This window comes from Bos mutus, chromosome 22, assembly GCF_027580195.1.
Source record: "Bos mutus isolate GX-2022 chromosome 22, NWIPB_WYAK_1.1, whole genome shotgun sequence".
Lineage (NCBI taxonomy): Eukaryota > Metazoa > Chordata > Mammalia > Artiodactyla > Bovidae > Bos > Bos mutus.
In genome coordinates, this window is record NC_091638.1 from 57,625,671 (window position 1) to 57,653,568 (window position 27,898).

The window sequence follows — 27,898 nt, forward strand, 5'->3', positions numbered from 1 at the left end:
ACAGAAAAAACCAATTCATAGCCTTACCCAGACTTGGGGCAGGGGGAGAGGGAGACAGGGTGGGGAACCGTATGAAAAACGCAGGACAAAAGTCACGCAAACTCTCCTCGTGTCTGCACTCCACAGAGAGCTAATGCTAATTGCAAATCATTCTTATCGATTCATTACTGCAGGTCCCCTGGGAATTCGGAGCAACGACAGCTGTACGGGACTAGACTGAGGTACTGTACGTACGGGGAAAGAACCAGGCTTTCCTTGAAAATCACTGCCATTCTGACTTTTCATTGATTCAGATCAGGTGCCCCCGAGTGTGTACGTGGTGGAGGTTGAATTGCAGCCCCTTTAAGGTGCATCCGCGGTGCCTAAGAAATAGCAAGACTGGGGTACTCTTTCTGCCCCCTTCTGATGCCTATGTCAGAAGCTTTCTCTATCTCCTTTATACTTTAATAAAACTTTATTACACACACACACACACACACAAAAGAAACAGCAAGACTTGGCCAGTACCCACCCGGGATGATCAATAAGGCCATTCAGTCAGGCTCGGGAAGCTGAGGTCAGAAAACCCCCCCTGGTGTCAATAATTGCAGTGTTTCACTCTCATTCCCAAGGTGACCAAGTCCAAAAACAAACAAAAGGAATCAGCTTGGACATGCCTCTTAGAGACCTCTATTGAGAGGTTTAGCTTAGGGCGCCCTTAGCTCTTGAAACGATTTAAATAAATGGTCTTTTCTAGTTCCCTTGAATATAGTGTATATTGACACAATAAAAAGGGATCAATCTCAATTTAGGGTATTCTCCTGATGGTGAAAGATATTTAGTTTAGCAAGATTCCAGGCCCTTCTCTTTTGGTAACTTGCCCAGAGGGGAGCAGTAAAGCCATCTGCCTAGGAGATGAGAAACATATCCCAGATAATAGCAATACCCGCGCACATCTGCCTAGGAGATGAGAAACATATCCCAATAATAGCAATACCCGCGCACTGTATTTGGCATCTGAGACAACATTCTCAAGTAGACTAGGTACTCCTATCTTTCCAAACACTCTGCCTAGAGGCAGCACGGATTCTTTTCACAGGTGAAGTAACCAAGACTTGGAGAGGGAAAGCCACTCAGCCCAAGTCACAAAGCTAGAGAGAGACAGAGCCCGAGGCGAAAAAGCCAGTCCGTTCTGACCACTATGCCCGTCCCCAACCTCCAGGATCTAACACCTGATCATCTGAGGCGCTGATGTAATAACAACAGAAATAAAGTGCAAAATCAAAGTCATGCACTAGACTCATCCCCAAACCATCCCTGCCCAGGTCCGTGGAAAAACCGTCTTTCACCAAACTGGCCCCTGGCACCAAAAATCTCGGGGACCACCACCCTCGCCTAAGCTTGCCTCTCGGATGGTTACCATCTTTCACCAAACTGGCTCCTGGCACCAAAAAGCTCAGGGACCGCCACCCTCGCCTAAGCTTGCCTCTCGGATGGTTACCGCCGCCGGCCGGGAAAGGGAAGGCGAGTGTCACGGTACCTTTCTGCCTCCGGGTCCGCGCTCTGTGGCTTGCTCTCGAAGGCGTTGAAGCTGCTCATGTCCACGTAGCCGTCGTTCTCGTTGGCCGTGGACAGGGCCCGGCTCTGGTCTTCAAACAGCTTCGTAAACGTCCCGGCCCGCGCGGGCCTCCGGGGCGGGATCTGGATGTTCTCGTAGTCCGAGTTCATGGCCGGGATGTTCTCGTAGTCCGAGGTGTCCGCGTTGGGGAAAGAGATGGAGCGTGGCTTGGTGAGGGGCAGCGGCAGGAAGGGGGGGCGGGAGCGGTCCTCGAAGGACTCCACCCGGGACACCGTCCTGCTGAAGGGGACCCCCTTCCTCTTGCCCTCCCGGCAGAAGATGAGCGAGGAGGGCGAGTCGCAAGCCCGGAGCTTGCCCGTCCGCGCCCGGAGCTGCGGCGAGTTGCTGAGGCTCCTGCGGTCCATCTCCAGGAGCCGGGCCGGCCCGTGGTAGCTGGACTCAGAGGACGACCTGGACGAGGACACGTTGACGTCCACGTGCACCTTGCTCTCTGTCTTCTTCTTGAACGTCAGCGCCAGGAACCGCTTGAAGGACGACTTCTTCTTCTTGGAGTGCTTGTCCGGGGGCTCGCTCTCCACCAGGAGCGAGGGGGAGCTCTTGGTGATGGGCTTCTTGGTGATGCAGGCCAGGTCGAACGGGGGCGGGATGTCTACCATGGACGATGGGGTGGAGGTGCCGCTGGACGGCAGGTGGCTCCTCTGGGAGAAGCTGCCGGAGGAGCCGATGACGCAGGGCAAGGACAGGTTGTCTTCCTTCCTCTTGATGCCGTGGCCCTCGAGGCCGCATGCCTCGGGCTCCCGGTACAGGGACACGGGGATCTCCCGGCCCTCCACGGAGAACGATCGCGGGTACAGCGTGAAGCCTCTGGGCTTTGCCGGCAGGGCCCTGCCCACGTCCAGCGGCTTCCCCTCCAGCGACAGGACTGTCTTCCTCGCCTCCGCAGCGGCTGCCCCGACGCCGGCGGCCGCTGAGCCAGCTTCCGGCCCCATTTCTTCCGGGACCGTTTCTGGGACGTAGCCAGCCAGCTTCCCGGAGTGGGGCCTGGCCCTCGCCATGACGTTCTTCCTGTCGATGGGGACCAGGCCGCCCTCCGCATCGGGGCTCAGCTCCTGCAGGGCGGCCTGCGCTCCGAGCGTCTCCATCTCCCCGGGGTCCGCCCCACAGGTCGGGCCGACTCCCATCTCATAGGGGTTGGCATCCTCGTCCTCCGGCAGGACCAGGACGTCGGGCACAGGGGCGCCCTCCTCCCCGGCGCCACCCTGCGCGGAGCCCCGCCGCTCACGCCCCGGCCCGGCCTCGGGGTCCCGCTCCGCACGTTCTTCCGGCCCCAGCTCCTGTGCTGACTCTCCTGCGGACTCGGAATAACGAGGGTAGCTCTCGCTACAGAAGGAGGTGCTCTCGGTGGGGAAGAACTCGTAGGGACTGGCCGAGAGCGGAGGCACAAGGTCGTCCACGCTGTCGCTCTCGAACGGGATGATGTGGCAGCTCTCCTCGGCTGCTTCATCCTGCACAGGGTCCTCGCCCTGCCGGGGGTCCTGCCCCGCCTCCGCTTCTGCCGGGTCAGCCGGCTCATCCTGCCCGCCATGCTGGCCGCCATAACCTGCGGCATCTTCACACGCTTCCCGGGAGACTTCAGGGTCGTCGCTGGCTACCTCGGCCTCGGGAACACCCGTGGCCGACTCCTCGTCCTCTGGGGGCTCCTCGCCGGCATCGTCCCCCTCGCCCTCCTCGTCCACACTGTGGCCGGGTTCTGCGTCCTCCTCCTCTGCCTCCTGGGGGGTCCCGGGGGCCCCGGGCTCCTCCTCGCCGCCAACCACGGTATCCTCGACGACCTCGAGGCGGGCTGGGACGCTATCGCTCAGAGACTCCGCCCATCCGTCCCCAGGCTCCGCCCCTCCGTCCCCAGGCTCCCCAGGCTCCGCCTCTCCGTCCTCGTCCTCCAGGCTGCAGGCTCTGTGTTCTTCCGCCAGCTTCTCTTCCTCCTCCTCACTTGCCAACGTCTGGTCCTCGGTCCCCACGGCCCCGGCACAGTCTGGGCCCTCCGCATCCTCGGGGGCGGGGGCGACGTCTCGGTCAGCCTGTTCGCTCAGCACCGCCCAGGCCTCTGCAGCCGCGGACCCCGCTGGCCCGCACCCCTCGCCCCCATCCTGGCCCTCCTCCTCCTCGCCGGCCTCCGGAGGCCCCGTGACTGCATTCTCCACGCAGCCCGCATCCCTGGCTTCGTCCTCCCCCGGAGGGGCCCTGGGGGCCACGATGTAATCCTCATCGGCCTCGGACTCAGAGCACTCAGGGGTGGACCGGTGCTCTTCGTAGAGGCCCCTGTCTACGCAGGGCAGCTTCCCGTTGCTGCATTTGTTCAAGCTGTTGATCACGTAGACGCTGGCCCTCCACTCGCTGGGGGTGGCCAGACGGGGCTTCGGGGCGATGGGGGGTTTCGGCCCCCTGGACATGGAGGAGTTGGGGCTGTGAAGGCTTTCAGGCCGGAGTGACGATGGGCAGAATTTGGGTGGTGTCTGTGGCGTGAGGGAACTGGCAGCCTTCGGCTTGGGGGCGACTGGTGGTTTGGGTGAATCTAAAGGATGAAAACACAGACAAGAAGGGGAGAGAAAGCACAGTTACCTTTACTTCCATTCAAGAGTCTCCTACCTACGTTTTCAAGAGAACACTGGAGCTGGCTTCCCAGCCCACGTGAGCCCAACCCAGCACGTTCTGCCAGGTTGATGCCCTCCACCAACATCTTTAAATTCCCGTGTGCTCACGCACTCGGTCGTATCCGACTTTTTCGGGACCCCACGGACCTTAGCCCACCGGGCTCCTCTCTCCATGGGGTTTCCCAGGCAAGAACACTGGAGTGGGTTGCCACTTTCTTACCCACTCAAGATTCATTCTGTAAACAAGGTGAAGAGATCTTTCTTCTAAACACAGTCTGGCTAACAGAACCCGAACGAATGACAGCCTGTGCTCACAATAAAAGCGTCCTGATCTCTGCACTCATTCGCTCAACAAGTATGTAGTAAATGCACGTGCCCAGGAGCCAATGAAGATCTTAACAGCATCCAGGCTGCCCTCAAGGAGCCCACAGCCTCTCTCCCGTTAGTGCAGTCTAGTCTCTACACACACTGCACCGTAGATGGCAGAGTCTTCCAGGGCCAAGAAGAGAAGAACACCTCTGCTGAGTCCTCACAAATCAAATTAGGGAGACCAGCCTGACACAACGGGGACTTCCCTGGTGGTCCAGTGGTTAAGAATCCACCTTTCAAAGCGGGGGACTCAGGTTCCAATCCCTGGTCAGGCAACTAAGATCCCTCATGCCTCGGGGCAACCAAGCGGGCGCACCACAGCTACCACGCCTGCCTGTGCACACTCGAGTCTGTGCTCCGCAGTAAGAGAAACCCGTGGGCTGCAGCTAGAAAAGGTCTGCATGCTGCAATGAAGGCAGCCGAAGAAAAAGAAAGGCTGGCAGAACCACCACAGGAGCTGCGGACTCTCGCAATATGATGACTGAGCACCGCCTTCCCTCGAGAATGGCACACCACCAGGCTTGGGATGGCGACGCCACGATTCTCCCAAGGGCCACCTCTGAACTCTGCATGCCTCGGGCTGGTGTCCAGCGAACTGCCCTGCGCCCAAACCTCACGGGGCAATCACATGGTATTTTCCAACACAGGTCTCATCCCGTGTGGATGTTGAGGCTCATCGGCCACAACAAAATGGAAGATGGACAACACGCATGTGTCACAGGGGTCAGGGAAGCAAGGGTGCGGCAGCTAGGGACGACCACTTGGAGGGGGTGACACTGCAGCTCACTTTGGCAGGATGGGACGGACCCGGACAGCGGGAGGGTCAAGGGTGGAATCGCCCACTTCCAAGTTCAGCATCTCTCCTGCCACAGCCAGCCCATGCCTTCACACCCGCGGCTGGGCTTCCGAGCCCCTGCCCGCACTGCAGACGGGCGAGGACTGGGGATTCCCAGGGACGCCACTCTGTCCTGCCGTCTTTGCTTCAGCACTGCCTGGCCGTCCACTGCCAGGTTAGGACGCGCACGTCCCTGCCGCAGTCCAGTCTCGATTCCCAGTTCCATCCCCACTGAGCCTTGGGCGTGATACTCTGATACAAAGCTGGCTTGGCATGTCAGTTCAGCCTGGGACAGAGGGAAGGTGGAGCAGCTGGCCTGGAGGGTTGCCAGCAAACACCACCCCCTCCCACGGCATTCAACTCCCAGCTCCATCTCTGACCTCAGTCATTTCTAATCCAGGCCAGACTGACAAATATAATGTGAGCCCCATTTATCATTACACACATAATTATTATTAATTTTCTCATAGCCACATTAAAGAGTAAAAAAGAAACAGGTGACACTAACAATACACTTTTCAACTCAATATATCCCAGATATCACTTTGGATATTATCACGTAATCAACGAATCATGTTTGGATCAACATGTAATTGATACACAAAGTTCATTCGGCAGATATCCGACATTCTTTATGATGCTAAGTCCTCGAAATTTAAGGTATATTTCACACTCGCAGCATGTCACGACTCAGACCAGCCCCACCACAGGGTGCTCAGGAGTCAGGGGTGGTGGCCACGGTGGCAGCCCATCTCCATAGGGACTGTCCCACCGGCCCCTCCGTTTCAGTATGTGTGTGTGTGTGTGTGTGTGTGCGTGCGCGTGTGAGCACACTAAGTTGATTCAGTCGTGTCCAACTCTTTGTGACCCCATGGACGGTAGCCCACCAGGCTCCTCTGTCCATGGGACTCTCCAGGCAAGAATGCTGGAGTGGGTTGCCATTCCAGTCTCCAGGGGATCTTCCTGACCAAGGGACTGAACCAGATCTCCTGCACTGCAGACGGATTCTTGACCCTCTGAGCCACCAGGGAAGCCCCCGTTTCAGTATATCTGAGGCCAAAGTCAGTGTCGTCCCCCCAAGCTGGCAGGACTATGAAAAATTCAGCTGAGTGGCCCCAAAGGAAATTTAAAAAAAGGCCCTGGATACCAATAATACAGGGTTATAAAGCCCACACACTCTGTGCCTGGAAGGGCCTGACTCCAAAGCCTCCTTACTTGTGTGCTGCACATAAATCTAATGAACTTACTGGCCTGGTTTCCCAGGGCACAGCTAATTGGGAGGGGGCAGTGAGAACAGGGACAATGTTGGTTGTAAGATGTGGCAGCTGACAGCAAGAACGGGGGGGAGGAGGCCCAGCGCTCGAGACTTTAAGGCTCAGGACTGCTCTGTGGTCCAGTGGCTAAGACTCCATGCTCCCAACGCAGGGGGCCGGAGTTCCAGCCCTCCTCGGGGAACCAGACCCCACACGCCGCAATTAAGACCTGGCACAGCTAAAGAAATAACCATTTTTTTAAAAAAAATGTTTTAAAGACGAAAGCACTCACTTCCTCAACACCCTAACCCATACCTACATTCACCCACACCAACAACCCAGTAAAGCCGCAGGCATCCAGATAAACAACCTGAGTCTTCAAGACGAAAGAAGTGACTTTCCAACCCCTTGTTTCTATACACAATCAAATACAACCTCATTTAGAAAAATTTCTGTTCAATTTATTTTTTTTTCTTAAAGCCCGAAATATCTGGAGCTAAAAACAGCTAAGCTTCAGCTCCCTGTCACTGTGACATAACAGGGTAATAGTTACAAGCCTTTGGAGCCTGGTGATCTGGGTTCAAATCCTACCTTTGCCACTTATAAGCTATGAGGCTGAGTCTCAGATTCCTCTTCTGTAAAACGGGTACAAGAGGCTGTTATACAGATCCAAAGATACACAGTACGTTAGCAGGACTTCGCTTAGTAGTTTTCCATAAACAGGAGCTTCCCTGGAGGCTCAGACAGTAAAGAATCTGACTGCAATGCAGGAGATGCAGGTTTGATCCCTGGGTTGGAAAGATCCCCTGGAGAAGGGAATGGCAACCCACTCCAGTACTGTGCCTGGAAAATTCCATGGACAGAAGAGCCTGGCAGGCTGTAGTCCTTGAGGTCGCAAAAGAGTTGGACATGACCAGCAACCCATTTTCACACTATTGTCGTGCTAATAAAGTCAGGCTTCCCCTCCTTGACGTCTTCTCCTGCTGTTAAGTCTGGATCTGCACTGATACATGACATAATACGAGCGTCACTTCTCAACATCAGGTGTCAGACACTGGCAGGCAATTATTTTCCAGGGGGTGGGGACTCTCATTTCTCATCTTTAACAGGTGGTATTTCACACAGGCACCACCAGAGCTGCCAGAGGGACAGATCGGCCATGAAAAATGCATCACTCCCACCCCGCCCCATCCTTCCTGCAATCAAGCTATTGATCTGCGGGCGCCGTCTCCTCGGAAAAAGGTCACAGTGGGCGTCTTAGGCGTGATCCAGCAAGAAAATGCCTTCCCCACGGGAGCCCCGAGGAGTGACAAGTACCCAGTGTCCACGTCCTGCTCTCTGCTCTGGAGCTCAGGGCGTTTCACCCCTTCCCCTCTGAAATCCAAGGATGGCAGTCAGAAAGACCCTGCCCGACCCCTCACTGGGAGAGGAGACTGAGGCGCAGGCAGGGCGGGGGACTCAGCGAGTCCAGAGAAGGGCCTCTGCAGAATGGAGTCTCTTGCTTCCTGGTCCAGTCCCTTCACCCTTTGCCATCAAGCATTTCTTCTGTGGGATCCCCAGTGGCTCAGCGGTAAAGAATCCGCCTGCCAATGCAGGAGATGCGGGTTCAATTCCCAGGTCTGGAAGATCCCCTGCAGGAGAAGATGGCAACTCACTCCAGTATTCTTTGGCTGGAAAATTCCATGAACAGAGGAGCCTGGGTGGGCTTCACAAGTCCATGGGGTCGTGAAGAGTCAGACACAACTGAACATCTCTTGCACAGAGCAGACTTGGGGCTCCCGGCTTCTAGTGAAGCAGAGAAAGGCAAAATGCAGAGAGACTGAGGCCGGAGAGGCCAGGGACAGCGAATCAAGTGAGAAATCCCATAAGGCTGAGTCAGAAGGACTGAGTGACCACAAAGTGAATGACTGGCTTTCCTTCGCTCCCGTCCAGCTCTCTGTAATCCAACTCCACTACACCAGTATTGATGGAGCACCCAGTGTCTTCTGGGCCCTCGTCCAGACTCTCTGGATACATCAATAAACAAGACAAAGACCACATGCCTCCTGGCCTTTACACTGTAGTGGTGGGAGATAAGCGATAAAAAGCCTAAGTTTGTTATCCATCATATGTGAGATGATCATGACGTCCACAGGAAAAGATCAGGAATTAGGAGGGGTTTGGAGGAAAGATGAGGAGCTTGCAACTTTAAACAGAGAGACCAGGACGGGTCTCAATGAGAGGACATCAGAGTGAAGACCTGAAAAGGTGAGGGGATTCAGGGCTCACCCGGCGTGTCCAAGGACGTCTGAGTGGTGGGAAGGGAGTGAGGCAACGAAGGAGGGACAGGAGATGAGGGCAGAGTGTAGATGACAACCCGGCCCTGAGCAGAAGGCCAAGCCCACTCCAGCTAGTGTGCTGAAAGCCGCAACAGTGCTGAGCATGATATCGGGGAGGCCAGGAAGGGGGCACCTGCGATAATGATGCCAGAGAGGATGGAGGCTTGGATCAGGCTTCAGCGGAAGAAGTGGTTAAAAAAGGAAGGAAGAAAGAAAAAGATCAGATTCTAAAGATGAAGGTAGAGCTGGTGGGATTTACAGACGGTCTGGATGTGGGGTGTGAGAGAAAGAAGAATCATGGGCAATGCAGAAGTTTGGAGTCAGAGCAACCGGCAGGGTGAAGCTGCCACCAGCTGAACCGGGAAGGCTGCAGGTGTCGCGGGAGGAAACCAGAACTTCCATCTGCACCTGTTGGTCCGACTTCCCCATCACAGCCCTGCAAGGAGCGGTCAGTGGGCTCTTGGGTGGACCAGCCTGGGTTCCTGGGAGTGGCCTGGCTGGAGGCAGCCATCACAGAGACGGAATCAGGGCACGAGCCGGGTGAAATCACCGAGAGACTGAGTGGGGGGCAGAGACGAGAGCAGAGCCGGGATGGAGCCCCACCGGCCCCAAGGCTCCGAGGAGGAGCCAGCGAAGGAGACGGGACGTGGGAGGTGAGAAGATGAAGGGGGACGGCCCCCAGCTCTCCTTCCTCCCAAGGAGGACCCACACAGAGCCCCTGCGCAGGGCCGGGTTCCCTGGGTCTCAGACCAGTGCTGCCCAGAGGAGGCCCAGGGGACAGATACACCGGGGTGCCTGCTGAAGGACAGGGACACCTTTCATCATAAAAAAAAAATGAAGTTGGATATGATCCAGCAATCCTATGCCTGTGCATGTATCTGGAGAAAACCTAGTTCAAAAAGATACACGCACCCCAGAGTTCACTGCAGCACCAGCTACACCTGCTACAGCACGGAAGCAACCCAAGAGGAGGGGATGAAGGAGACGTGGCACACATATACAGTGGGGTATTACTTGGCCGGAAAAAGCAATGAACTCGTGCCATCTGCAGCAACACAGGTGAACCTAGAGACCAGCAGCACGTGCAGTGAGTCAGACAGGGAGAGGCAGACACTGAATGACTCCAAAGCTAAGCTTCCCTCGTGGCTCAGCCAGTACAGAATCCGCCTGCAACGCGGGACACCTGGGTTCCGTGCAGAAGGGAAAGGCTGCCCACCCCAGTACTCGGGCCTGGAGAATTCCAAGGACTGTATAGTCCACGGGGTCGCAGAGCCAGACACAACTGAGCGACTTTCACACTTTCATCTAAATCTAAAAAAGTGATACGAATGAACTTATTTACAAAACAGAAACAGATTCACAGATTTAGGAAAGACATTTATGATTATGGGGGGAGTGGGGAGGAATAAATTAAGAATTTGGAATTAACAGGTGCACTCTACTATATATAAGAAAGATAATCAACAAGGACCTACTGTACGGCATAGGGAACTCTACTCAAGATTCTATAATAACCTAAATGGGAAGAGAGTCTGAAAAAGAATATATATATATATATATAATACATATATATAAATATTGAGCGTGTGCAGTCACTTACATCGTGTCCCACTCTTTGCGACCCCATGAAGCCTGCCAAGCTCCTCTGTCCATGGATTCTCCAGGCAAGAATACTGGAGTGGGTTGCCTTGCCATGCCCTCCTCCATGGGATTTTGCCAACTCAGGGATCAAACCATGTCTCCTACATCTCAGGCAGATTCTTTATATATGGGGAAGCTCCTATTCCATATATATAGTCAAAGATGTTATGAAAAAACATGAACGAATTTTTTTGCCAACCCTATATATATATATATAAAACAGAATCATTTTGCTGTACATCTGAAACTGACACAGCACTGTAAATCAACTCTGCTCCAGTATAAAATAAAAATTTAAAAAAAGGAGGTTAGGTGTTCCAGGCAGAGGCACAGAGTGTGCAAAGGCCCAGAGGCAGTTAGACGCAAGGCCTTTGGAAGTGTGGCCAAGAGTCCGGTCTGGCTGAGCTGTAGAATATGTCAGGGATGGATTAATAACAGGATAAATCAGAGCAGGGGCTTCCTCCTCTGGGTTCAGTGTAACCTTCTGACTCTCTAGAACCCAGCAGCCAAGTATGGATGTGAGAGGTGGAACATAAACAAGGCTGAGGGCCAAAGAATGGATGCTTTCGAACTGTGGTGCTGGAGAAGACTCTTGAGAGTCCTGTGGACTGCAAGGAGATCCAACCAATCCATCCTAAAGGAAATCAGTCGTGAATATTCATTGGGAGGACAGATGCTGAAGTTGAAGCTCCAGCACTTTGGCCATCTGATGTGACAAGCCGACTCATCGGAAAAGACTGAAGCTGGGAAAGATTGAGGGCAGGAGGAGAAGGGGGTGACAGAGTATAACCCGGTTGGATGTTATCACCGACTCAACGGACACGAGTCCGAGCAAATTTCAGGAGATGGTGAAGGACAGGGAAGCCTGGTGTGTTGCAGTCCACGGGGTCGCAAAGAGTCGGACTCGACTGAGCGACTGAACAACCACAGCAAGAATCAAGCACGGATGGACCCTCTCTCTCCCCAAAACACACAGCTTGGGGGCACACCCTCGCCACCCTGAGGCACCAGTGCCCAAGACCTTCTGGCAATGCGCTACCCCTGAGGATGACCCGAATGCAGAATACCTTGTCAATCAAGATGCCAAGAGTTAACTGAGGGCGGGGGTAGGAGGAAGAGATTTTTCACAGCCTCTGGAGATAGAAATCATCCGTAGCAGCCAGGCCCCTGCTACCAGTTTATATTTTCTATTTTAATTAAATATCTGCCACTCACACATTCATGCTGCTGGTAGCCGTTCCCTTCTCCAGGGGATCTTCCCAACCCAGGGATCAAACCCAGGTCTCCCGCATTGCTGGAAGATTCTTTACCAGCTGAGCCACAAGGGAAGCCCAAGAATACTGGAGTGGGTAGACTATCCCTTCTCCAGGGGATCTTCCCAACCCAGGAATCGAACTGGGGTCTCCTCTTCCCAACCCAGGAATCGAACTGGAGTCTCCTGCATTGCAGGCGGATTCTTTACCAGCTGAGCTACCAGGGAAGCCTCCCTTGCCAGCTCTGCAGAGGTTAAATGAGAAGAGGTACCTGGAGGAGCACTGGGCTGGGAGATGGAGCTCTGATCTCCATGGCTGCCTCTGCCATGAGTTGAAGGGACACCTTGGGCAAGACCCCTCCTGTCCTTGAGCCTCAGTTTCCACATCTGCAGGGTGAGGAGACGGCACCGAGCAGTCAGTAAGTGCCATCTGCTCTGGCAGACGACAGTCTTTTAAACTGGCTTTTCTGACGGCGTTCCCTGACATCCCCGACGTGGGCCCCTGCGTCCACTGCAACTGCAGTTCACTGTTCTCCCTCTGGAACTCTCACAACCGTATGTTCCAAGAGTAATTATCTTCCGATTTCACCTTCCAACTGCATCTTAATTTACGTTTCATTCCTGGATGCCTGCTGGAATGTCCCAGTCAAGCCTGATGATTTCTAATGAGGCTGCGGTCAGGTGAGTCCAGCGACCCACGACGGGTGTGGGACCCACGTGGAAAAGGCATGGCTCAGACAGACCTGACTCCAACCCCAGCTCTGCCACACATCAGCCGTGTGATCTCAGGCATGTCACTGTGCCTCCTGAGCCTCAGTTTCTTTCTAGGTCAAATGGAAGAAATACCCTGCTTTTTTCATAATGCTGTTGAGAAGTTCAAGGCAAAAAACCCACATAAGGTACCTAACAAAGTCAACTGGCAAACATTTCCTGTGCACCCACTATGTGTTATGCACCAGGTAAATAAAGCAGGCTCTCAAGCTGGACAGTCTGTTTCAACCCTGTCTCAACTCCTTATTAGGCCAGCAACCACAAAATCCCTGCAGCTCAGTTTTCCCATCTATAAAATGAGAACGGCAACAGTCCTCACGATGAGGTTACTGTGAAAACCGAACTGATCCAAGTGTAAAACACTGAAGAGCAGCGTCTGGGTCAATATGAACCAGTAATTTGCTGGTCACGTATGTGATGGGGGCTTCCCAGGTGGCTCAGTGCTATAGAATCCCCCTGCAATGCAGGAGAGTTGGGTTCCATCCCTGGGTCAGGAAGATCCCTTGGAGGAGGAAGTGGCAACCCACCCGGGTATTCTTGCCTGGGAAATCCCATGGACAGAGGAACCTGGCGGGCTACATACAGTCCATGGGGCCTCGAAGAGTCAGTCGGATACGACTCCGTAACTAAATAACAACGTAAGGTGACAGACACTGTGCTTGGCACCAACAAGCTTTGTTTAATTATGAGACCTCAGCAACAAAGATCTTACCATCCCAATTTTCAAGATGAAGAAATAGACACTGAGAGGTTAAGTAACCTGCTCCAGGTCAAATAACTAAGCCTACGGTGGTTACGGGGTTCAGTCCCACGGAGTCTATGAACCACTCTGCTGCATGATCAAGAAATTCAGAGCCAGGCACATACATATCATTACGTGAGGTCTATGATTGCTATCACACAGAAAAAGTAACCAGATTTACGCTAGATGCAAATTACAGGATGCTGGAACCCAAGGGCGGGAAGTGCTGAGATTTCCTGGGACCAAGCCTGCGCTAAGCGTTTTCTGGCTCACTCCAAACCCCAGAGTCTCGGAGAATGGAGGGCTTGCCCAAGTCTCGTGCAGGGAAACGTGGGAAAACCGCACGGGGCTCTCACCATTGTTTTCCAGCGAGTTTTATTAGGCGTGTAGGAAAGACTTAGCCTGGCTCTGTCCGCGCTAGATCAAGCAGCAGGCCACCTCCTTCCTAGAAGGAGGGGGCTGGCTGGGCACTGGGATCCGGCTCCGGTCTTCTCTCTACTCCTCCAAGGTGGCACCCCGCCCCCACCCCCAGCCCCCTACTCCGCGACCATCACTCGCTCAGGGTCCAGGTGTGTCCACGCCCAGCCACAACAGGGCCTGGACACAGGGAGGCGGCCACCACGTCCTAAGCCCCCAAGTGTCTCCTTTGTCAGATCAATGAGCCAAACGTCTCCGACCCGCACCTCACTCCTCAGACAAAGATTTTATTCATTAAAAACACTTGAGAAAGGAAAAGCCCACAACGCGCGCACACACACACACACACACACTTTTGTACACCCACCCAGGGCAGCAGGATATGGTTCTAAGACAGCCAAAATGGTGGCTTCCTGTTTCTTTAGGGATGTGTGTTTTGGAGTTCGGATTCGGACAAGGGTGTTGGTCGGAGAGGGAGCTGCCTTCTGCTAAATTCTATGAAAAAAAAAAAAAAAAAAAAAATGAAAAGAGCGATAACCGCTCCTTGGCAGGCAAGTGAACTCAGCTGGGACGGCTGCCTCCTCGTAAACTCGCCTCTTGGAGGCAACTTTCTGCCCTTCCCGCGGAGGAGTCGGGACCCCGGAGAACTGGGGTCCAGGCACCGCCCATCTCTGGGTCTCAGTCAGTAAGTCTGTTGAACGGCACTCCTCGAGGGGATCGCTCTGTACCGCCGAACGCATTTGGGATTTCACGGACGTCCCGACCGGGCAGAGGCAGAGTCTCAGGGCAGAGACGCGAGGGCTGGGAGGGAACGCCTGGAGAGCCGTCCCCTGGGCACAAAGCGGGGCCCTGCCAGGGCCCCGCAGGGGATGCGGGCGCGCCGCTGCGGGGGGCGGGGGCGGGGTGTGGTCATTTAGGGCTTTTTAATTGCGAAGGGGAGCGAGCTCCAAGTCTGCGGGGGTCCAGGAGAGGGAGAGGCGTGAGAAGCCGCCAAGGGCGCGCCGCGCACCAGTGAGGGACCAGGCATAGACCCCGGCGGGGGGAAGAGCGCAGACGGACCCGGGGGGCCAAGAGGGCCTCTGGGGGGCCAGCGAGAGCCTGAAGGGGACCCCAAGCAGCAGGAGGGAGGATTCAGGGGCGCGACCAAGTCGCTTTTGCGAAGGGAGTGTCCTTCCCCGTCGCGAGGGGACCCCCAAGCCGGGGGGGCCGCGGTGGGAGCCGGAGGCGGCCTATCGGGGCCGGGGTGCGGCCTCCCGAGACCGAGGAGGCGTCCCCGAGGTGGGGCGTCCCGGACGGGGCTGAGAGCCCCCGACGCTCTCGGCCTCCTCGGGACCCGCCCGTCCCTCAGCCGAGGCGGAAGGTCGGGGGGTTTCTGGGCAGCTCGCTCCGGAGCGCCTCGCGGGCTCCAACTTGGAGCGCCGGACGGGCGCCTTGGCGCGCGTGCCCCGCGGAGCCTCCTACCTGCTCTGTTCATCTTCCAGCGCGCGGAGCCCGGGGCCGCCCGTCGGTGCCTCCGTCCGTCCGAGCGCGAGTCCGCGCGCCGCCTCACTCCATGGCCGCCCCGCGGGGCCCGCACCCCCCCGGCGCCTGCCCCGCCCCCGGCGCGCGCCGGACTCCGCGCGGCGCGCAGGGCAGTGGGGGCGCCGGGCGCGGGCCTCCGGGGTTGGGCGGGGCCGGGGAGCGGAGCGAGTGCGCGGTCGGGGCGCGGGGGGCGGCGGCGCGCTCACTGAGGCCGCGCGCGCGGCGCGCGGGGCCGGGGGGCGCGAGCCTCGGGGCGGGGCCGGGGCGCGGGCGCGCGGGCGGGGGCGGGGCCGGGCCGGCGCGCGGCGTCGTGTCCGCTCCGGGCGCCCGGCTCCGCGCGCGCTGCGCTCTGGCCGCCGCGCCTCTGCCGGTGCCGCCGCTGCGCCTCCGCCCCCTCCGAGACGTTTCCTCCTGCTCTGGAAGGCTTTTTTTATTTCTTCTTTCTGCTCCGTCAGGGATCGAGGGAGCCCAGGGGCGAGGCGTCCCCGCGCACATTTAAAGGGGCCGTGGCGTGGGGCCTCGGGGAGCTGCGCGGGGTTCCAGGGACTAGGACGGGGGGCGTGGTGAAGCGGCGAGTTGGGCTTCTAGGGGTCCCTTCGCCCAGCGGACCATCTGTCACTTGATTTTCAACCTCGGGCATTCATTCATTCAGTCCCGGGCCCAGCACCGTGCCGTGCTGTGCGCAGGACAACCCAAAATTCTTGCCCCTCGTGGAGTTTAGATGGGAGGTCTGTGGCGACACAGGACAAATAAGCAATAAACATTGCAGAGAGTCAATAAACATTGCAGAGAGTTACGAGTGCCTTGAGGGAGATAAACCAGGGGGGGCAGAACAGGAGCGCGCGAAGTGACCCGATCAGCGCTGTAATTTTAAAAGTCCGAATTCTTAGGGCCCTCCCCAGACTTACTGACTCAGAAATCCCTTGTGTAAGAAATTTTTCTGATGCAAGCTAGTTTGACAACCTCTGGAGGACAGAACAGGTGATCATGGAAGGCCTCCCCGAGGCAGTGACATGGAAAGGGAGACCCGATAAGGCGGAGCCTTTGTCTGCTCAGCGCAAAGCGGCCAGCACCTCGCTGGGACCCGGGCCTGGCACTGGCAGACGCGGATGACGCAAGCCTTTACCCTTGAGCCCCTGTCGGATTGGCCGCGCAAACGTAGCCAATTCTGTTTCCCTGGACAAGCGCTGGGATGAGGACAGGTGTGCACAGAAACTTGCAAACTTAGAGGTGGCCCCTGAATGAAGAGGGTACCAGAAAAAAAAAAAAAACCTTTCAGATGGAGGGAGTAGCTTGGGCACAGACTTAGAGGTGTGAGAAGACACCACCTCATGGAAGAGCCAGGAGGGGTTCAGCGAGGCAGGGTGAAAGGGAGGCCGCATCTGTTAAGAGGCACAGACAGTGGGGTGTTTTGAATGTCATACTAAGGCTTCCTTCTATCAGCTGTTGAAAGCGGTCTCGTATATAACTGGCAGTCAGCCCTTACGGAGCACCTGCTGTGTGCCCTGCAAAGTGTTAAGCTTTGTATCTGGACGTTGACTCATTTAAGTCGCCCCACAACCTTATGAAGCTGGTAGCAAAATTCTTCCCATGTTACATTTGAGGAAAATGAGTAAGCTAAGAGTTAAAACGAGCTTGTCTGACGGTTCTTGCCCTGGTTGCTCCATGTCTGCATCTCCGGTGCCCAGCTCAAGCTGTGGCTTGGTCATGGAGTAGTTTGGTTGAGTGCAGAGTGCAGGCCAGCGGCAGCCCCAGCCTGTGGAAGGAGCTCACGGGTGGGACAGCTTGGCAATTTAGCAGGCTTCCCTGGTGGCTCAGAAGGTAAAGAATCCACCTGCAATGCGGGAGGCCTGAGTTCAATCCCTGGGTGGGGAAGATCCCCTGGAGAAGGGAACAGCTACCCACTCCACTGGCCTGGAGAATTCCATGGGAGAGGAGCCCGGCAGGCTATAGTCCATAAGGTCACAGGAGTTGGACACAACTTAGCAAGTAAACCACCAACCACCAGGCAATTTAGCCAGTGTATCCACTATGTGCCTTCCTGTCCCTCACGTGAGGAGTAAAGGCCCAGAAGTGACCCCTTGCCAGGGTGATGGCTCCAGAGCACAGCCTGTGTCTGCTCTGCTGACCCCTGCAGCCCTGGTGTCCAATATAGAACCTAGCACTTAGTAGGTCTTCACAAGTTATGTGTTGTCCACAAAAATAAAGGCCTGGGACAGAGGTTCGGACAGTTGTTTGGGATTTTCTGGGACTGAAAATGGCAGAGGCTAGAATTTTTGTGACTTTGACCAGCTGTGCTGGGAGCTTGCGAGGAGGCAGAATTCCAAATGGACATGAAGGTTTTTGCAGCCGTGACTGTCCTCCCTGAACCTAGATGCCTGTGGTCCAGCCTTTGTTCCAGGTGGTCCCCAGAGAACCAGATACTTTCATTGCATAGATGAAACACCTCACAGCTCTGAGCCATGTCCATGGAGCCCCGCAGTGGCACTCAGGTACTTCCTAAGAATGCAGAGTTTCAGACCCCAGCCCAGCCCCATTGAACCACAGGCTGCATTTTAACAAGCTCTCCAGGTGATCTGTTCATCCCTCTGGAGGAAACCTGCCCTGGATAACTCGATCCATTACCTTTTGGCCAGATGTGCTGCCAAAGTCCAGAGGAGTAGAGAAGACTTCCCCAGGTTCTCATTGCAGTGACAACTTAATTCTCTGACCTCTGCCTCCTTATTAATACATTATCAGAAGGTTGGCAGGTTTCTAGGAATCTGGGGGCCAGCACCCAGCAGAACTCCAGGTGCAAATTGTCTCAGTCATGTCTGGCTCTTGGCGACCCCGTGGACTGTAGCTCGTCAGGCTCCCTGCCCATGGGATTCTCCAGGCAAGAAGACTGGAGCTGTATGCCAATAATGGGTTGCCATTTCCTCCTCCGGGGATCTTACTGACCCAGGGATCAAACCCAAGTCTTCCTGCGTTGCAGGCGGATTTTTTATTGCTGAGCCACCAGGGAAGACCCCTGGTACCTATTAGGTGCTCACTCAAATATATATAACCTGTATGAAGGTGTGATTTGAATTGTTTCACGAGCCAGGTGATGCCTGACACAGAAGATGTTCAGTGCACACAGTGAAGACAGGAATCAATACATGTTTCCCCCAAACAGGATGAAAAATCTTATATAATGTTTTCATACTCGCCAAGCACGTTCATACACCTAACCAGGTCTGTAGGGTTTGATTTCTCCATCTTTTAACCCCACAGAATCAGATTATGCACACTTTCGGGCAAGGGTTCCAGGGTGTACCTCCCTGTTTCTCCAGATTCAGAAATGAATTTGACCCTTTCAAAGGACTTATTCGTCTCTGAACTGCCACAGAGTCCTTAAGCCTCTTGCCTTTTGTGGGGAAATTCTTTTGCCTCTGAAATGGGAAAGTGATGGCAGACTTTGTGTTGCTTAAGACAGGCTCTTCGTAAACTGTATGGATCCCTGTGTGGAAGCAGTGGAGAAGGTGATGGAGGTGGTGAGGTGTGATGGGGGGCGGTGGTGAGGGGCTGGGAGTAGCTGTGGCAGTCACGGTGAGGGTGGCAGGCGTGATGTTGTCGTGTCACTGCTGCTGCGGGAGGAGGCAGGGGAGGTGCTGGTGCGGGGGGAGGGAGGCGTCCACTTGAATATGGATGCGAAGGAGGGAGTGGAGCAATCACTGAGATATTTGATGCAAGAGGAAAATATGTTTTAAAAGCTGAGATCGTTTCTGAGAACTAGCAGTAAAACCCAAAGAACCAAGGACCCCCCCACCCCCACCCCACCCCACCCCCAAGGCAGGAGCAGAAGGCTCAGATAACTCAGCCAATGGCCAACTTACCCTTCCCTGTAGGGCCTGCGGAAGGGAGAAGGGAGGGCAGGAAGAGACCTTGGTGCTTGGTTAAGACCTTGTCACGACTGTTGAATTTGGGATTTGAGACTAAGCAAAGTCTACTTTAAAAAGATCATAGCACCACGGGCAGTTGGGGAAAAAAAAAAAAACAAAAACCACCCAGGTCTGAACTTGTTTAGCTGAAACCTCACGGTGGTGTGGAGTGATGGGCTGTGAAGTTGAAACGCTTACTTCTTTGTTTGCTTTTCCTAATACGAGAAAATGGATGGGAGAGACCAGAGGGCTTTACAAACATCCGGAGCTAATACTGGTGGTTGGACTTGCTTAGTCCGCGTGGAACTGAGCCATAAACGCTCTCGGAGCTCAGGAATGGGGGTAAATGCTGTGTGGCAGTGATGACCACCCTCACTCTGGTTTTGAGCCTTTCACGCACATATTCTTCCCAGGAACCCTGTAAAGGGTTTATTATCTGTCCATTTCACACATGGGGAAACCGAGGCCCAAGCTGGCGAACTGACTGGCCCTTCCGGTGCAGCCAGAACTCCCACCCGCTTCACCCTGAGAACCTGTTCTTAACTCCCAGGGTGTGCTGCTCTCTCTGAGACGGGCACAAAGGCTGCCTAGGTGTCACGTTTCTGAAATCATTCACCACTTTACTTCCTGCTCTCAGCAGACGTGAGCCACTCACGGTAGGTGTTACGCCCACTTGACAGGCTGGGAAACTGAGGCCCAGCGGGAAAAATATGGTGAGTCGGGGATTCCAAAGCTGGGAGCCACACCTCCTGACATCCAAGGCCCAAGTCGGAACCCTGTGGTGCCCTGCACACAACTTAGGTGGCCGCAGATCCAGACCACTGAAATCCAGCTCCTTGCTCCCACCTGCCTGCAGCCTCGGCCAAAGGCGGAGCCAGCACCGAAGCTGGATGTGCAGAAACAGGGAGCACCCAGGCGGCGCAAGCTCCACGGCCAAGCATCCCGGACAGGCGGTAGGGCTTGGTGGTCAGGAGCCACACTGGAGTGACCTGGGCGGGAGGGCAGGTCCCAGCCTCAGGTCCCCTCTGATAGCTGGTATTTGCTGAGCGCTTAGTTGGTGCACTCAGTAAGTGATGCTAGTGCCTGCCATTGCAGGAGACACAGAAAATGCGGGTTCGATCCCTGGGTCCGGAAGATCCCCTGGAGGAGGGCATGGCAACCCACTCCAGTACTCTGGCCTGCAGAATTCCATGAACAGAGGAGCCTGGAGGGCTACAGTCCATGGGGTCGCAAAGACGTGGACACGACTGAAGCAACTTTGCACACAGGCACGTAAGTCTCTTATTTGGTGTCTCGGTAGCTCATTTACTTTTCTCAAGAAGCCTATGAAGTAGGCAGTGTTATGACCCCCGGGTTACGCAGGAGGCTACCAAGGCACAGTGAGGCCGAGGCGTTCGCCCAGGGATGTGCAGCTAGTGAGTCATGGGGATTGTGCCCTGGCCGGCTTTCTTACCCACTTCTGCCACCCTGTCAAGGACATGATAATGGTGTCTGGTCATAATAGGAGATAAATTATCTAAAGCATTCAGGAGCGGGGAAGGGGAGACGGGAGGTGCTCCATAAAAGATCATTAATCATTTAGAACACGTACGACATAGTTGGTGTCCAAACGCTGCCAAACAAAGTACACGGGGAACGGGGGGCAGGCACGCCCCACAATCAGCGCGGAAGAGGGATGGGAAGGAGCATTTACTGAGCAGCCTCTGTATAACGAGACCGGTGAGACGCAGCAACGTGGCGGCCCCCAGGAGCATGGTGGGGGAGCCGGGGCCCAGCTTCCTGCTCCAGCCTGGGGTTTTGTTTCTGGCCGAGATGGGAGCGCTGGCATAAAGCTGGGGCATGGGCCAGCCACCTTCACAGCCCTCTCTAAAGCAGACACCCCTGGTTTCCCGGGTTCCACGCAGGCGGGCACGCCTTGTGCGTGGTATTCAAAAGGAAGTGACGCCGGGCCCCACACCCTCTTGGGCTGCTTGCCCCACAACCCCGTGGCCTCGACAGCATCAGCTTCAGGGCTTATCTCCCCCTGGAAAGTAACTGAGTTGCCTTCTTGGCTCCAGGGGTGACCAGGTCTGAGCCAGACACCTGCCTGGGGTGGACTCGGCTTGGCAAGGCCGCCCCCCCTTCCTGCGCCCCAGAGATCAGCCCCCATCCCACCCCACACACACCGGGCTAGGCTCGAAGCCAGGGAGGAGGGGGCGTCCTGAAGGCCCCTAGTTTCACCAGTCACTGACCCTGTGGCCTTGGGGTGGGGGGACACCTCGACTCCGTGCACCTCGATTTTGTCCTCTGTACAATGGGAACAGGAGACCTTTCTTTCGGGTCGTGGCGAGGGTCGAAGGATGTGAGTTCCCCTCTCTCTTCCCTTTCCTGTACTTGAGGAGCTCGTGGTTTGCTCTGAGAAAAGGGCTTGGGTCAGCTCATCGTGGCACGGTAGAGCTGGGGGTGAAGGCAGAGGACTGAGTTGGGCCGTGGGGCTGGGGAAGGGCTGGTGACAAGGGGCTGTGCTTTAAAGGTCAAGCGGCGTTTAAGGGGGAGGGCAAGGTTGCCATTCCAGGTGGGGATGGAAGAGGGCAGGCCTGGGGCAAGGTCTCCAACGGCCAGCCAGAGAGTCTGGACTGTACACTGCAGGGGACAGGAAGGCTCCGAGTATTTATAGGGGAGGGAGGGGATGACTGGGCCAGACGTGTGTGGTAGCCAGAGTGGGAGAGGAGCCAGAGGGGCAAGCCTGGAGGCAGGGTGACCCACGGAGGCTGGGAGCAGGGCCCCTGAGAGAGAGATTGGGCCTAAGTTCACGCATGCTGCTGATTCAAGATGCAGAGTTCAAATCCATGCAAGGAAGCCTTCCAGGAGGAGGCAGGCTTTGCTCTGCACCCTGAAAAAAAAAAAAAAAAATCACACAAGCAGACTGGAGCAGGAGAGAGCTGCTGCACAGGGTGGGGGTAGGAACTGGGGGCCAGCGGGAGCCCAATGGGGCTGATGCATCCAGGATGCACATAGCTGAGGGGGACAAGCAGGGGCCTCGAAGGCCTTTGTCCAGCTGGCTTCTGACGCCCCGAGGAAGGGCTGAGCGTGGGGGAGAGCAGAGTCCGGGGCCGGGCAGGGCCACTCAGAGTTTTTATCACCACTGGGTGGGATCCAAGGTCTGTGGAGGAAGTGACCGCCCTCTTCCGGCCAGCCATATTTTTTTTTTCCTTTCTGCTGCCCCGTTGGCTTTTTCCCGAGGCCGCATTTCCACGAGGCCCCTCCTGGCCGGCTGGGCGTGGGCACGGCTCCACCACACACCCAGCGGCAGGGGTGGCCCGTCCCTAGGCTTCCTGCCCCTCTCTGGGCAGGCTGATTGGAGGAAAACAGCCCTCGAGCCTTCTTCAAAACAGGAAACTGCTCTCCCTGCTTCCTGAAGGACAGGAACTATCCCCATGGTAACTGTGGGACAAAGAGGCCAGGTTAACCCTTCTGAGGTCCGATCTGGTGGAGGCCCCTTCGCACCAGCCCCTTATGGGGGTGGCGCTGCGTAGGTCGTGCCCTCCAAATCTCACCAGCACTCGGGGGCAGGGGTGGGGGGCAGGGCCCGGATACCCATTGGATGGATGGCAACGTGGAGGTTCTTAACTCCGAGGGCGAGTCGAGTGCAGAGGGGCACACGGCGGGGTCAGAGGTCAGCCGGCTCCGCTGAAGCCTGGCTCCGGGCTGGCTGGGTTCCTGGCGGGGCGGAACTGGCGGCTGAGCCTTCCGGCCTCGGTTTCTCTGCCTGTGAAACGGGCCACAGCGCAGGGCTGCGGTGCCTGTTCGTCTCGCACATGCGCACTCATGCTGTTCCAGGCCCCGGATGTGGCTGCGACAGCACTAAGCTCCTGCCTTGCAGGCTGTGTGTACATGGGGGGCGGGGGCGGTCAAGGCCCACACGTCCATGCAGACCTGAGACTTACAGGGAACGGCCGGTGCTGTGGGCGGCGGGGTGGCAGCTGTGCCGTCTGGGGACACTGAGGCCCGGGGAGGGCGAGGGGGCAGCCGGGAGCCAGGTCTGTCCTCAGAGCCGGGCAGGTGAGGCAGGCAGGGCCCGTCCGCGTGTTTAAAGATCTGCCTCTGGCTGGAGGGGCAACCGCGAGTGACAGCGTTTCCTGGGGGCCCTTGTCCTGGGACCCAGGAGAGCCCTGACTCTTGGGGAGAGGCCGTCTGCACTGGCGCTGGGGGGCAGCCTTCTCCTCGGTGGCCCACCAGGACACACCCACCCTCCCCGCCTCGGATACCTGAGGCCTGCTTCGAGGAGGACGTGGTGTGGCATTCGCTGTCACCTCCGGCCCCGCACTCCCTGCCCCACTGGCCTCCTCCCCACCCCGTCCCCCCGCCCTTACTTGGCCACACTGGCCTTCCTCTGCCTCCCAGACCCTGCCTGGACTCCTCTGGCTCCTGATTCTTCTCCTGCTCTCTAAAGTCCATTCTAAAGGAGATCAGCCCTGGGTGTTCTTTGGAAGGAATAATGCTAAAGCTGAAACTCCGGTACTTTGGCCACCTCATGCGAAGACTTGACTCATTGGAAAAGAATCTGATGCTGGGAGGGATTGGGGACAGGAGGAAAAGGGGACGACAGAGGATGAGATGGCTGGATGGCATCACCAACTAGATGGACGTGAGTTTGAGTGAACTCTGGGAGTTGGTGATGGACAGGGAGGCCTGGTGTGCTGCAGTTCATGGGGTCACAAAGAGTCGGACACGACTGAGCGACTGAACTAAACTGAAAGTGCCTTCCCTGGAGAAGGCAGTGGCACCCGACTCCAGTACTCTTGCCTGGAAAATCCCATGGACGGAGGACCCTGGTGGGCTACAGGAGTCCACGGGGTCGCTGAGGATCGGACACAACTGAGCGACTTCACTTTCACTTCCATGCATTGGAGAGGGAAATGGCAACCCACTCTAGTGTTTTTGCCTGGAGAATCCCAGGGATGGGGGAGCCCGGTGGGCTGCCGTCTGTGGGGTGGCACAGACTCGGACACGACTGAAGTGACTTAGCTTAGCTTAGCTTAAAGTGCCTTTCCAGGAGGTGGGCATGGCAACCCACTCCAGTATCCACGCCTGGAGAGTCCCGAGGACAGAGGAGCCTGGTGGGCTGCAGTCCATGGGGTCGCAAAGAGTCGGACATGACTGAGCGACTAACACAACCACCACCACCAACAAAGCGCCTTCCCATGTGATGATGTGTATGTCTCGGTGTTCCTCTCCCAGTTTATCCCTCCCTGTCCTTCCTCTGCTCGTCCACAGTCTGTTCTGGGGAATTTGCTGTGTGACGCAGGGAGCTCAAGCCCTGTGACAGCCTAGACGGGTGGGGTGGGTAGGGAGGTGGGAGAGGGGCTCAAGACTGAGGGCACATACATACGCCTGTGGCTAACTCACGCTGATGCATGGCAGAGACCCAGACAACACTGGAAAGCAATCCTCCTTCAGTTAAAAACAAATACATTTATTAAAAAAAAAAAAAGAAAAGTGAATGGTTTCAGAGTAAGTTAGCATCGGTCCAAGAAAGAATGACTAGGCTAATGGTAAAAAAGAAAATAAAATGCCTTCCTAAATCCTCAGCACAGGGCTGGGTGGACCCCCCAGCCACCATCAGGTCTCCTGTGGCACCTCTTCACAGGTGCTTCCCTCGCTGACCCCTCACCAGTGTCCTGTCTCCGCCCACACTTACCCACACCTGAGACGGTCTCAGGACTTCACTTGTCTCCCTGTGTGGTGTCCACCTCCCCACCTGGACAGGGTGCCTGGGGCAGAGCCTGGCAGGGCACGCAGCGTGCCGCTCCCATGTCTGTGGCACACCTAGAGGACGACAGCGACAGAGGTCCCCTTCCCGGGCCCGCTCACTGTCACAGTCTGAAGACATGTGTCTCTCACCCGGAAAGCAGCTCTCAAGAAGAGCTGGTGGGAGGCGAGGGGACCTAGGGTTAAGTGTCTGCCCTGTAAAGAAATGCAAAAGTAGGAAGTCAAGAAACACCTGGAGTAACAGGCAAATTTGGCCTTGGAGTACAGAATGAAGCAGGGCAAAGGCTAATAGAGTTTTGCCAAGAGAATGCACTGGTCATAGCAAACACCCTCTTCCAACAACACAAGAGAAGACTCTACACATGGACATCACCAGATGGTCAACACCGAAATCAGATTGATCATATTCTTTGCAGCCAAAGATGGAGAAGCTCTATACAGTCAGCAAAAATAAGACCAGGAGATTACTGTGGCTCTGGTCATGAATTCCTTGTTGCCAAATTCAGACTTAAATTGAAGAAAGTAGGGAAAACCACTACACCACCCAGGTATGACCTAAATCAAATCCCTTACAATTATACAGTAGAAGTGAGAAATAGATTTAAGAGACTAGATCTGACAGACATAATGCCTGATGAACTATGGATGGAGGTTCATGACATTGTACAGGAGACAGAGAGCAATACCATCCCGGAAAAGAAATGCGAAAAAGCAAAATGGCTGTCTGAGGAGGCCTTACAAATAGCTGTGAAAAGACGAGAAGCGAAAAGCAAAGGAGAAAAGGAAAGATATACCCATTTGAATGCAGAGTTACAAAGAATAGCAAGGAGAGGTAAGAAAGCCTTCCTCAGTGATCAGTGCAAAGAAATAGAGGAAAACAATAGAATGGGAAAGACTAGAGATCTCTTCACTCAAGATAATTTGAGATATCAAGGGAACATTTCATTCAAAGATGAATAAAGGACTCAATAAAGGGCTCAATAAAGGACAGAAATGGTAGGGACCTAACAGAAGCAGAAGATATTAAGAAGAGGTGGCAAGTATACACAGAACTGTACAAAAAAGATCTTCACGTCTTCAGATAACCACCATGGTGTGATCACTCACCTAGAGCCAGACATCCTGGAATGTGAAGTCAAGTGCGCTTTAGGAAGCATCACTACGAACAAAGCTAGTGGAGGTGATGGATTTCCAGTTGAGCTATTTCAAATCCTTTAGATGATGCTGTGAAAGTGCTGCACTCAATATGCCAGCAAATTTGGAAAACTCAGCAGTGGCCACAGGACTGGAAAAGGTCAGTTTGCATTCCAATCCCAAAGAAAGGCAATGCCAAAGAATGCTCAAACTACAGCACAATTGCACTCATCTCACATGCTAGTAAAGTAATGCTCAAAATTCTCCAAGCCAGGCTTCAGCAATATGTGAACCGTGAACTTCCTGATGTTCAAGCTGGTTTTAGAAAAGGCAGAGGAACCAGAGATCAAATTGCCAACATCCACTGGATCGTGGAAAAAGCAAGAGAGTTCCAGAAAAACATCTATTTCTGCTTTATTGACTATGCCAAAGCCTTTGACTGTGTGGATCACAAGAAACTGTGGAAAATTCTGAAAGAGAGAGGAATACCAGACCACCTGACCTGCCTCTTGAGAAATCTGTATGCAGGTCAGGAAGCAACAGTTAGAACTGGACATGGAACAACAGACTGGTTCCAAATAGGAAAAGGAGTACATCAAGGCTGTATATTGTCACCCTGCTTATTTAACTTATATGCAGAGTACATCATGAGAAACGCTGGGCTGGAAGAAGCACAAGCTGGAATCAAGATTGCCAGGAGAAATATCAATAACCTCAGATATGCAGATGACATCACCCTTATGGCAGAAAGTGAAGAACTAAAGAGCCTCTTGATGAAAGTGAAAGAGGAGAATGAAGAAGTTGGCTTAAAGCTCAACATTCAGAAAACAAAGATCATGGCATCTGGTCCCATCACTTCATGGCAAATAGATGGGGAAACAGTAGAAACGGTGGCTGACTTTATTTTCTGGGCTCCAAAATCACTGCAGATGGTGATTGCAGCCAGGAAATTAAGATGCTTACTCCTTGGAAGGAAAGTTATGAACAACCTAGACAGCATATTAAAAAGCAGAGACATTACTTTGTCAACAAAGCTCTGTCTAGTCAAGGCTATGGTTTTTCCAGTGGTCATGTATGGATGTAAGAGTTGGACTATAAAGAAAGCTGAGCACAGAAGAATTGATGCTTTTGAACTGTGTTGTTGGAGAAGACTCTTGAGAGTCCCTTGGACTGCAAGGAGGTCCAACCAGTCCATCCTAAAGGAGATCAGTCCTGGGTGTTCATTGGAAGGACTGATGTTGAAGCTGAAACTCCAATACTTTGGGCACCTGATGCGAAGAGCTGACTCATTTGAAAAGACCCTGGTGCTGGGAGGGATTGAGGGCAGGAGGAGAAGGGGACGACAGAGGATGAGATGGTTGGATGGCATCACTGACTCGACGGACATGGGTTTGGGTGGACTCCGGAAGTTGGTGATGGACAGGGAGGCCTGGCATGCTGCAGTTCATGGGGTCGCAAAGAGTCGGACACGACTGAGCGCCTGAACTGAACTGTAAAGAAATCGACTCGGCTCAGCAACTGACGGTCACCAGGAGCTGTGTTGGGGGCGTCCCTGCTGACTCAGACAGTGAAGAGTCTGCCTGTAATGCAGGAGACCTGGGTTTGATCCCCGAGTCAGGAAGAGCCCCTGGAGAAGGGCACGGCTGCCCACTCCAGTCCTCTCGCCTGGAGAATCCCACAGACGGAGGAACCTGGCGGGCTACAGTCCATGGGGTCACAGAGAGTCGGACACGACTGAGTGACTACCGCTTTCATTTTCACAAGAGCTGTGTTGGGGGCTAGT

At 55.0% G+C, this 27,898-nt stretch overlaps 1 protein-coding gene across 5 annotated transcripts in view; it reads right to left on the reverse strand.

The window, feature by feature from the left end:
* The window catches only part of FGD5 (FYVE, RhoGEF and PH domain containing 5), a 121,756-nt gene extending 106,235 nt beyond the window's left edge, over nt 1-15,521 (reverse strand). The window contains exons 1-2 of one of the 5 annotated variants that reach the window (XM_070359296.1): nt 15,269-15,521; nt 1,520-4,130 (exon numbers count right to left, since the gene is read on the reverse strand). In XM_070359296.1, coding sequence (XP_070215397.1) covers nt 1,520-4,130; nt 15,269-15,281 — 2,624 coding nt within the window. In that variant the 5' untranslated portion in view covers nt 15,282-15,521. Of the gene's footprint in view, nt 1-1,519; nt 4,131-12,149; nt 12,249-14,174; nt 14,196-15,268 lie in introns of those variants that run through there. The other 4 variants (XM_070359297.1, XM_005898789.3, XM_070359294.1 and 1 more) reach the window with 4 other exon arrangements.
* Nucleotides 15,522-27,898: the final 12,377 nt, after the last annotated feature.